This window comes from Acyrthosiphon pisum, chromosome X (genome assembly GCF_005508785.2).
Source record: "Acyrthosiphon pisum isolate AL4f chromosome X, pea_aphid_22Mar2018_4r6ur, whole genome shotgun sequence".
NCBI classification, from domain to species: Eukaryota; Metazoa; Arthropoda; class Insecta; order Hemiptera; family Aphididae; genus Acyrthosiphon; species Acyrthosiphon pisum.
Genome location: NC_042493.1, coordinates 37,943,355 through 37,955,590, shown reverse-complemented (window position 1 = coordinate 37,955,590; position 12,236 = coordinate 37,943,355). Strand labels below are relative to the sequence as shown.

The following is a 12,236-nucleotide window of genomic DNA, read 5'->3' as shown; positions in this document are numbered from 1 at the left end:
TCGAAGCTACTGGTCATCTTTTTTTATCTTAGATGATAACTTCAGTTATCTATATTAATTTATCTAAATAATTTTTTATGTAATATATATTTATTTAATATTATTATAGTATAATATACATTTTTACATTTTGTTTTCAAAAATTATAATAATAGAATTTAATAGAATATAAATAGTACTTTTAAATAGCATGAACAAATTAAAGGCTGTTACAAAATAGATTATATACCTAATGGGTATATTGATAGTCAGTATTGTATTCCATAATATATGATTTGTTGTTGTCAATGGCGGCGATCCTATAGTTGCTTCGCAGCAACACATACACAATTTGATGGGTGGCTGGGTGGTTGGATGTTGGGTGATTATTTATTATACTATGGCTAATTAGTGTAACATAATTAAAAACAAAACAATACTAAATACAAGTTTTGTAATAAATTATTTTTAGAAGAAATTAACGAAGCATTTATGATGTTATTTATATCAATTATTCTACTAGTAATTGTAATCAAAATAATAGCTACAGTATGTGTGGACTTTTATTCTTCATATTAATAGATTGGGAGAAAAGCAATACCAATATTGACAAATTTGATTTTGTTTTTTTGGTCTAAAGCTACGGTTTCCCTGCAACGTCAAACAGTGGATCAGCACGGCCGCGTTAGATGTTGCAGGGAAAACGCACCTTAACTCAAAAACGATTGACCGTTGATTTTCTAAATTTCCCCCTGATATTAATATTAATATGTTCTATACTTCATAACATTTTGAAAACATTTTAACACTTTTTCAGCTTTATAGCCTTTAAACTTAATTGATTTTTTAAGTTTTTTTTTTTAATAATTGTCAATAAATAATTTTTCACTCGATCAAAACACTTGAAATTGTGATGACGAATTCTTTATAAGTTGTTTAAAGTGTAATTAAAAAAAAAATTTTGAGCTTAAACCCACACTACATTTTTATGATTGCCTTAAATTAGAAAATATACGGAATTCGTCAAAATCACGTAAATTATTTTTCAGTTAAGTAATATAGCCGAAAGTAAGATAAACACGGATTTAAAAACTATCACCAACAGTACGAAAAAAAAGTAACATTATCCAAATTGCTTTCTCATCAACGCATAGATCGCCATTTAAATAAATAGTATAGCGCAGTTTGAGGCGTCAAAATAAGCTCCTTCCTTTTAAAATTCTATGTAATATAAACATCGTTTTAGAAAATATTATTAAATCTTTAATAGGTAATTGTCTATTACTTATATATTTTTTTCTTTTAAAAAAATTGTTTTTTCAATTAGAAATATTATATATTTTGTAACTAATTATAAAAATAAAGATTTGTTATTAAAAAAAAATTATTATTATTAGATAATTTTTATTTTGATATCGTTCAAAAATTAACAAAAAGATGTGTTCTACTGATTGAATATTGATAATTTGTATATTCTAATAAATGTTTATTGGTGGGTGAGTGCTCAGAATTTTCCCTCAGCATTTATTTGAGGATAGCCGCCATTGGCGGTTGTGTAATTTCCATTTTCCATTAATTAATTTAATGTACATAGGCCATAGGGAACATTGTTGTTTCTGATCCACTGCGTTGCAGAAAAACACGACGATTCATATTATAATAATATATCTATTATTGTTATAAAAATGATACCTTTTTTCTGCGTATACCGTTTTAGACGATTATTCATATATATATACGCGACATAAGTAGTCTACATGGTATATAATAATTATATTGATAATATATGCATTTAGTACAATGTCTTAATACGTGTTATTATAGGCGGTGATTGGGGGGAGCGGGGCTTAGCCCCTCCAAAAAAAATAAAAGCAACATCTGAATGTTTGTACATTTTTCAGAGCCCCCACTCCTTATTTTTTTAAAGAAATATTTAAGCCCCCTTATAATTCAACAAAATCTCTCCTATGCGTACAATATTATTTTGTATATATTCGATGAAAACATACAGTTGCGTACACTGGCTCGCAGACGACGACTACCGCAGCTATATATTATATATGACACAGATAGGTATGAGATATCTATACTGTATTATACTGTATAGATATCTGTGTATAATATATTAATATAAATAATATATATTATAATCTTTATATATAAGAGACAAAAAATTAGATTAAAGACAAATTAAAACTAAACCTAACCTATAAATTACAATAATATGCTGTAAAAACAATTAGGTACCTAGGTATATTTAATGTTGTTTTATTTTACTAAGAAGTATATTACCCCTAAGTACGTACGTTTTTTTTTTTTTTTTGACCAAAATTTATATATTTACATAAAATTATACATTAATTAAATTTGATGAGAGATTTGATTGACGGGAGAGGGAAGTCACCCAGTGGCGGCACCCCATAGTACATACCTAAGTATATTTATTCAATTTGAGTATTAGGCATTAGTATTACTTTAAAAACATTATACAAGTATGGTATATTTACATCATTAAAAATATATTTTTTCATATAGAGCAGCATAGCGATAAAATAGTTTGGACCTAAATAAGAAACAGAAATATTTGTATGATTATGACACACGTGTTATTTTTATTTATTTAAGAATTGTGTTATTTTTAATTTTACATTTGACTGATATTTTTGTAGATGATACCTATACTGAATACATAAACGTATTTAAAAGTCCTTTATCTTTAATATACCTACCTAATAATATCCATTTCTACTATTTCAGATCATAGAACCGTATCATACGCAGTTTTAAACCAAATAAATACTACGGTTAAACCCCGCCTAATGGCTAATGGGTAAAATTGTAATTTTTAGTACTTTCAAAAATTCTATTAAAAAAATGATTATAAAAATCCATAATTATTATTGAGGTTAACATATTTGTTATATAATGACGCAATCTAATTTCAACTTCTTAAAATTTCGTAGAGAGTTATAAAGTTTAAATTCCTCAGCAATTCTTTTAATAAAACCTAAACGCTTTGAATAATATGATATAGTCAATATGAGTCCGAAGAGTGAAGACAAAGAGACGGAGTTAATGTAAAGCCATGATCACATACGTGATATTAATACTTTAAATCAAATATTATCATAATTGGTTTATTTTTCAATAATTTTCATGGCTTATACACTTTTTTAACAAAACTAGGTATAAATCTTATATTTTAAATTTAAATATTATTTTGTTTGATACAGATTCTATAAAATATATATGTATGCATCATATTGTATATAATTATAAACACTCAAGTACGCTATTATTTTATATTAGTCTATAGGCTTACAGTATATTATATATGTAATATAATATACATATTGTATAGTTAAGGTCTAAAGGTGCAGAAGGTCACATAAATATTTTGTTTGTTTAGGTAATGTTCTTTAGAACTTAAGATAAGTGGATGTATAATAATATTATCTAAAACCCAGTCATTATATTATTCGGTTTATGTTTATAGACGATAAAAAAATATATAATCATTTATTATTATTTTGTATGTACGAAAAGTCATATGCGATTGGTTATCATTGGCATACTAGAATAAGCCCCCTTCCCCGCGACGCCGAGGAATCTCGAGTCTTCCGCCGCCGTTATCTCCGTAATAAAGAGTTCGCTTTCATTACTATAATATCATATTATTGTTCTATGGCAATACAGTCGGCTCACAATCAGTTTTAAGTGTTGTCAGTTGTCACAGTAAATGCACGTCCCACGGTCGTACAGCTGAGCGGTGATCTCTGCGCCGTCTGCCATAACAGACACTGTCGCCATACCTAACTATTTTCAATAACTTAAAAATAATTCATGGTATTTGAGTTATAGCATGATATCATACTAAGCATCCGATGTCGGTGATTGTGGCTGTCGGTGTGCACCGATGACGACGTTGGCGATAACAGTAATAATAACAAATATTCCGGTAATAATTTGTAATTATATTGTTAATAACATGATAATGATATCAATTAGGTGTAGTAAAATAGCTAACCAGAGTCCGTATCACATTCTACGAGTACCGCTCGTCCTGATCGTCTCGCCGCGCGTCGGGTGAGCAAACGGCGTTACAACCAATAATGATATCATTATTAGGTACCTTTAAATTAATAATATAATATCATCCAAATGTGTGACGTCCGATAGATTCGACACATTTTGACATCGCGTACGCATTTAAATGTTATTTCAGTGTACGGTTTTAAAATCCTCCAAATTCGCCGTGTGTATAGTTTATTAATTTATATACCTACAGCCGGTAGGTATAGTGCCACAGTGGTATATACCATACCATATTATAATATTCCTTTAGAGTATAATATAGGGTGATAAGACTAAGCGTTAATTATTTTTCCATCGAGAGTAATAATATTATTGTGTGTCTTCTGCAGTCTCGTTTTCGATAACTTGGCCGTTCTCGAACAGCGCCCGTTTCAGTATCCGTCCTCGTCTCGTCCGCAGCGGTTTTAGACGATACGGCGCCCGATGTATTCGCATCACAGAAGTAAAGACTCCCAAAGGTCGTCAAAGTTTACCACTCACGCTGCGGTCCAATTGCAAAGGCGGCACAATAAATCGACGTACAGCCACCATGTTGGGGGTCAGCTGCTCGAAGATCTGGGCCACATAGAATCCGACCAACTCAAACGTCTCGTCCACGAAACATTTCCCAGGGTGAGTACCTACCGCGACTACCACACTGACCAATGACCACAGATCGCAATAGTAATATTTCACCACCGCTTAGTAATATATTATCTACGGCCAGCGAAAAATGAGCCGCAATTATAGCGCCCCAAGTGGCTTTCTTTCAGTAGGGCTACCTAAAAACTATAGCCCTACTGATGGATTACCCTATAGATGGTATACCTTACTTGTAATTTTTTAAACATCATAATATCATTACGAGTTATAAGTGTACAACCAATACGCAGGATATAAACCTAATAAAACATTAAACTCGGAGGTTATAATATCAGGAAATTAAAATGTTAATCGAGTATAGACGCTGAACATAATTTTCCGTTATGAAAACATATTTTAAGGGACATACGATACGATTTTTAGGAACACAATTTAGAAATGTATGTAACAAATTATACATTTTAATTTCGAAAAATTGTTCTTTTTAATTTTTAAATTCTTTTTATAATAGTAGGTAAAAATAAATACTATCTATATTATACGATAAAATATAATATATAGGAAGGTACAAAACTACAAACCACTAAATCATTAATTCGCCTCAAATTAGTATTGTTGATTATACTATAATATATTATATTATATTATAAATACCGGTAATGTATGATATTATAATTAGTATACTAGGATTTAAATTTAAATTATCATCATATATACTCGAAGGCATTGTCAATCGAGGTGACCTTTCACCTTTGGGCTTTCGTTATAATTTATAATAATAATAATAAGCGTACGACTAAAATAAATTCAATATATATCAATGCCTAGAGTAATTTGTATACTATATCGCTAGACACCGACAAACAGACTGAGAAAAAGAAATACCTCATTGAATACACAAAAAAATGTATTAAAAATTTTCAGCAAAAAAGTAAACTAAAATGTATTGGACCAATCACGGGCCACTAAATTATACTTAACTACTATTTACATTACCTCACCATTGGTTCATTAAATAATAATATTTTTAATATTCATATCCATCATTAATTATAATATTTAGGTTTAACTCTAATTTTCTATATTTTAAAACTTAAAGAAATAGCGATTACAGCTAAATTTCAAATAAGTGTAGGTACCTCGATCAGCTATATACTTATTACTTACCTACATGTTTGTTGCAAGATATTATCCATGTTCTTTTTAAATATAATTATGAAGTATTATTAAAGTATTATCTCAAAAAATAAACAAATGGTTTAGCAAATAAAATCGAAAGCAATGGAATACATTAAACAATAAGATATAACAAAATAAAATATATACCTATTATATACACTCAAACGACAAACAATAATTTAATTATTAGCTTATGAATTTGTTGTTATAATCGGCCATTGGGTTTGTTTGCATCTTTTCGGTAAAATATGATTAAACACGGTCTTATCGGAGCAACATGTACATAGTACCTACCTATGACATACCTATGTATTATTACGATTGAGCACAACCTCAATTGTAAGTATACCATATCCATTATAATATGTATAGGTATTGGATTATGTTTTTGTACTACAACATATTTTCCTAACCAATTTTTTCTGACCATTTCAGTTGCTATGTCAACAATACAATAACGAAGATGACTTTAATGTTATAACGCTAAATAATTTCGCTGTTCAGTACCTAGGTGGCTCCTAGCAACCGATGAATAATATAATTACGTATTTACGTTACCATAGTGACCTCAATCAGCTATGTCGTTTGTCGCATCGTGTCACAAAAGTTAAGCTAGGCTGAAATCCGGAAATGTCTTGATAGATCATGATTAGCGAATGATACCATGATTGCAACCACCAATCAGAATACTACAATAAAAATAACACAGACGACGTAGCTCTGAACATGGCTTTAATCATAATTATAAAAACGTATACCTTTATGGCTATATGATACAAATGTCAAATATACAATTTTTTTCTGTGTGGTGTAGAAAATATCAAATATAGGTGTATAGCCTAAATCATCTGATAGCCTTTTTTAAATGGTATACAACTTTATGCGCATGGCTTATTTGTCAAAATACTTTTAATCAATAATGAAAATAATTAAGCTCTTAATAAATACCTATCGAATAAAGTTTTAATTCTAATATTGGCTACTTACTAATTATTAGTTGCATGACATTTACCAAGATTACCCAGTGAATAATAATAATGTTATTGATTATTGAAGAACAATGACAGTCAATTATTATTAGGTATCAATATAATTTTTTTCCTATACTGCCATATTAAATATTTGATAGGAATCTATTTATAACATATTATAAAGGTTTTGTTATTTTGGTATATAAATATAAGTTACTATCCATTTGTAAGTGTGTTATCCATATTATATGTCAGAACTCGGAATTATAGTTAGTTACTATATAGTGTGCTATTTGGTGTTTGTTCCTATAATTTTTTTATGTAATATTCTCTAATAACATATATTACTATATTATAGTTATATCTACATAATCTTTCATATTATGGAACCAATGTTTTGATACATTTCAACATTAATAGGTACCTACCTATATTTTTATTCATACTATTAATCAAGCCTGGGGATAAACGAGTGCCAGGGCATAAATATTAACAGTGTATCTACATATTACATAATATCTGAGTTCAATATGTGTAGTTCTTTAAAAGCGCTTTATTGTGCATTTGTACGATCCCATCTTGAATATGGTGTAGTGATCTGGGATCCCCAGAATTTACGTGACTCTTGCCAAATCGAGCGTGGTCAGCATAAATTCTTAAAATATGCTTCTTTTGTACTGCATATTGACTGCCTTCCACACGATTATACGCCAGTTCTAGAGAAATTAAATTTGGAGACGTTGAGTACTAGAAGAACAAAGGCTAACTTGGTTTTCTTATCGAAACTCTTGAGTGGAGGAGTTGACGCTCCAGATATGTTAGGGAGGATTAATTTTAATGTTCCCGGTGCTAATTTTCGCAACTTTCCTCCATTCCAGGTCCCGTTCTGTGCGACAAATTATTTATATAATGAACCCATTTTGCGTATGATGACATTAGCTACTTCTTGTATCTTATTATTTTGTATTATATTATTATCTGTTAAATATTATGTATGTAATAGTGTATTATTATTATTAATTATTAATGCTATATAAATGTCAAGGGCCTGTCCCGTTTACTATTATAATAAATAAATAAATAAATAAATATTACAATGAATAGGTACAGCAGATGTTTGCTTTTGTGCACTTTGAATGTGAGCATTTTAAATGAAATGCCATTTTTTTCAGAGCCAATGATAATAATAGTTTATTGTGACAACAATAAAATATCGGTAAGATGTATGTCACAATTTTACTCATCTGATAAGTATGTGTGGAGATAAGCAGAATCCAATATAGAAACAATTAATTATTAAAATCATAAACCCAATCATTAAAATTGTGTGTTTTTAATGAATTATTATCCAAAAAGTATAATAATATATACTATAATAGTTTTAAAAATTAACATAATTCTATTAGTTAATCAATGATATTATATTTACTCAACATTAATATATAATATTATCTATAATTTATGACGTATATAAATTTCAGTGCAACGTCGATCTGATACATGTTGTCAATGCCCCGCAGATGTATGGTATGTACTTGCTGCGCAAGGAAGAAATGAGGTATGGTGACAAGGAACTTATTCTATATCACGTGACCACCAAGTCCAGGGCTTTGGAGTCGTTGAAAAACGGACTTGACTGGCGGCGCACCAGGCGCTCCAAGTTTGGGCGCGGTGTGTCGTTTAGCGACGACGCCGACTATGCCAACTATTATGCCGACCATTCCCCCAAAGAAGGTATTAGAATAGTGTTTATTATTAATATTTGTTGTTTGTCACCAAAATTCTCTTTCTCTCCTATCTAAAAAAACATAAAAATTGAAAAGTTAATTTAACTCTTTAACTCATTTTTTTTAAATTTAATTTTTAACTTCACTGAATTTTATTAATATAAACCTTAATAAATAACGAGTTACTTTTAAACAAATCCAAGTTTTTATAATTTATACATAATAAATATAAAAAAATTATCATTGATGATTCATATTGCATAAACATTTAATTTTTATTATTTTAAACCATATTACTGGCTTTTATTAAATTAAAAATAATTAATGAATAAATAAATAACTTAAGTTAGTACCTATGTTCATTGTAAATTTCGAGTCACTGAGTTAAAAAAAAACCACCTTAGTTGAGTTATTTTATTGCAACAAATATTATAAAGGCATCTGCGCGGGATTATTGAGTATGCCATAAATCGTAATTAATAATAAGGATCCAGTATGTAATCCTTATAGTGGTTTTTTTTATTATTATTATTATTATTATTATATTATATCGTCTTAACCATTTTGACAAAATATAGGGTTTTATTTTTCTAATAAAATATATTAGCGTTAGGTATTGGGAGTAGTGACGACTGTCGATGACAAAGAAAATGCGAGTGTTTATATTTTATATTTTATATTTTAATTCAACTAGTTGCACAATAATAATAATATAAAAAATTCTATCTTCTCAGCTGCATTTTGATTAGGTTATAGTGGTTATACTATACCTACGCAATGGCTCGGTGAATAGGCTAACTAAGAGGCTATACTTAAACTTTAAGTCTTAAAGGATTGGTGGGTGGGCAATATGGCCTATATCAGATATGTAGATGATAATTTATTTTTAATTATACTATGTTAGTGATAACTATACGACTGCAGGTATAGTTACAAATATGACAGTGCTACAGTAAATGTCTTAATCATCGGTTTATCGGTGTTGCAACTTAAAATATTAAGTTGGCTTCTAGAAAATTCAAGTTCGCCATGCCACTGATATATATATATATTTAGTATACCTAGGATATGTTATTATACAATTAAGTACAATGCATTTTATATTATTTTTATGTTCTCGTGACCGGCCGACGCAGAAAATCGGGTGATCATCGTCTGTGCCGTGTTGGTGAACAAAACGCAGCGGGTGTCCGGCAATCAGAATTTGATCGTACCGACAGGTGGTGCCGACACGACCCTGAGCTCTAACGGCCGCGTGTACGTTAAATACAACGACTACGACTTCTATCCTCTGTACCTTATGTACTACCGACGGACACCGGTGTCACCGGCGATTTGTACCCCCGAGAATTTTTACCGGGGGGGTAAAAATCGCCTGAGGTAAAAATCGCCTGGCGTAACAGGCGATTTTTACCCACCTTCAAAATTTTACCGGAGGGGGTAAAAATCGCCTGAGGTAAAAATCGCCTGGCGTAACAGGCGATTTTTACCCACCCTCGAAATTTTACCGGAGGGGGTAAAAATCGCCCGAGGTAAAAATCGCCTGGCGTAACAGGCGATTTTTACCCCACCTACAAATTTTTACCGGGAGGCTAAAACTCGCCTACAAATTTTTCTAAGATACAAGAGTTTATAGTGATAATTTAATATTTTGATTAACAAATATATCTGATAAAACGCGAGTAGTTTGTTATCATTTCACTGTTTTTGGAGGTAATCTTATCACTAACGGCCGTTTGGAGATAAGGTTTTATCAACAAAAAATTAAGTATTCATTCAGTTTGTTTGATACGTATATTAAGTACATATTCTGAGTTTTGTGTTAGTTGCATTACAATTAAACTCAGTCTTTTTTTAAATACAAAAATAAGATTTGTATTGTATGATCATCCTTTGGGGTAAGTTGACTTGGGTAAGATGACGAGTTCGTCAACTTGCCTCCAATCATTATAGTAGGAGCTATTCATTTTGTCATATTTTATGTAATTCAATATCGATGTATAATTTGTAGTTTTTACTAATTGAATTATCTATATTATTATTTATTTACTAAATGTGTATTAATAATATATATTAATATGTATTAAAATTATTATAAAATCTACCTATACCTATAATTGAGTATACATAATTGTTTAGTTTTACTTGGCTGTTAAAATGGTCAGAAACTATGTGAAAAAGTCAACTAAAGGTTCATGGTCCAAAAGTAATTTAAATAAAGCAATACAAGATGTAATGCTCAAAACTATTTCTTGCAATTCTGCAGCAAAGAAATTCAATATACCTGAGGCAACATTATTAGACTTTGTACAATTATTAAAAACAGTATAAATAATACAATATCCACTAGATTTATGTACTATAATATTATGTCATTTGATGAATGTTAAAACTCTTTTAAAGTAATGAAACTTATTTCTAATAGATATAGTCAAGTTGCCCCGGTACAAAGTCAACTTACCCCAGCCACGGGGCAAGATGACGAAATTGAAAAAATAAAATTGAACTCAATTAACTTCTAAACCATTGAATATAAACTCATAATATTTTTTTAAATGATTCTAAATATTTACTACAACGTGTGTACAAAATTTCACATCTTCACATCAAATATTTACATAAAAAAAAAAAAACTGAACCTTAACATCGTCAACTTGCCCCACTCTCCCCTACCTACATATGAAATAAAATAAAATATTTAAGTATACTTTTTATGCAGTTAGATTTTTAAATACACTTCATATACTAACCTTCTTATAACCCACCTATTCAAATACATGTTTTTAAACAAAATTAATTATTTGTTTAATTTATCTACACAACTATTAAAATCAACCTACCATTTTGTTTTGTTTTTAATAGGTTTTACAAAATAGTAAATACGTAACATAATTTCATAATTACCAGCATGAAATATTTATTTTTAATATTATTATAATAAATGTATACTACCGATATATTAATTTGCTTTTCGAAGTTTCTATTTTTGGACGTATAACGTATTTGCGTTTATGAAAACAAGATGTATACATTATATTTTTGAATGTTTCTATTAAGCTAAACATCTATTTTTGAATCCATAATACAGCTATAAATTATAATTGTTATTATTGGTATTCGGTATTTATACATACATTTTATATTTTAATCATTATTTGTCCTTAAAATTATTTTATTCGAACATTTTATAATCACTCCTAGCTTTACTGTTGTACAACACGGTTGTTCCATAATATAAATTGATGTATGATATTTTATACCTTACTATTTTCTTCAAAGTACCTGTATTGCTGATTTATTATTTTTTAATTGATTTTGAGAAGACACGTACGTACAAAAGAAGGTAAGTAATTTATAAAAGTATTTAAGTATTTTTTGAGCTTATCATATTCAGAATAATTGTGCTGTTATATTGTGTCGTAAGTATATTTTCTATTAATTAAAATATAATATATATAATTTATATTCATATTGTAGTAATAATAGTAAATAATGTCCTATCAGAGTTTGATATGCATTGAAACTTAAGAGCTACACCCGCATGTGTTGTCTCCGTCTTACAACCGCGTAACATACCAAATTTACGCTCAGAAATTCAAGTTGTATGCCGTTGGCTTAAAAATTAGAGTGAATCGACCTATTATGAAACTTGATGGTAAGAACATTATCTGTGTTTTGTTGGAAGTATTTTTACGATAGTTCA

At 29.3% G+C, this 12,236-nt stretch overlaps 1 protein-coding gene across 4 annotated transcripts; it reads left to right on the top strand.

Annotated features, from left to right (window-relative positions):
• The first annotated feature begins 3,310 nt into the window (after window positions 1–3,310).
• On the top strand, window positions 3,311–10,215 carry LOC100570056. Of its 4 annotated transcripts, none has more exons than XM_029486066.1 (4): window positions 3,311–3,937; window positions 4,404–4,686; window positions 8,288–8,540; window positions 9,670–10,215. In XM_029486066.1, the coding sequence occupies exons 2-4, from the start codon at window positions 4,498–4,500 to the stop codon at window positions 9,915–9,917; spliced, it is 690 nt and encodes a 229-aa protein (XP_029341926.1). In that variant the 5' UTR covers window positions 3,311–3,937; window positions 4,404–4,497; the 3' UTR covers window positions 9,918–10,215. The 4 variants fall into 4 exon arrangements, with proteins under 4 accessions (XP_029341926.1, XP_008181459.1, XP_008181455.1 ...); XM_008183237.3 differs by lacking the exon at window positions 3,311–3,937 and adding an exon at window positions 3,969–4,065; XM_008183233.3 differs by lacking the exon at window positions 3,311–3,937 and adding an exon at window positions 3,978–4,107.
• The last annotated feature ends 2,021 nt before the right edge of the window (window positions 10,216–12,236 follow it).

What these genes read in the sequence shown, in the direction of transcription:
- LOC100570056 (XM_029486066.1), top strand. Translation starts at nt 4,498, where the DNA reads ATGTATTCGCATCACAGAAGTAAAGACTCCCAAAGGTCGTCAAAGTTT. An exon ending in TCCACGAAACATTTCCCAGG is followed by an intron (nt 4,687 to 8,287) that starts GTGAGTACCTAC and finishes TATAAATTTCAG; the next exon opens with TGCAACGTCGATCTGATACA. An exon ending in CGACCATTCCCCCAAAGAAG is followed by an intron (nt 8,541 to 9,669) that starts GTATTAGAATAG and finishes CGGCCGACGCAG; the next exon opens with AAAATCGGGTGATCATCGTC.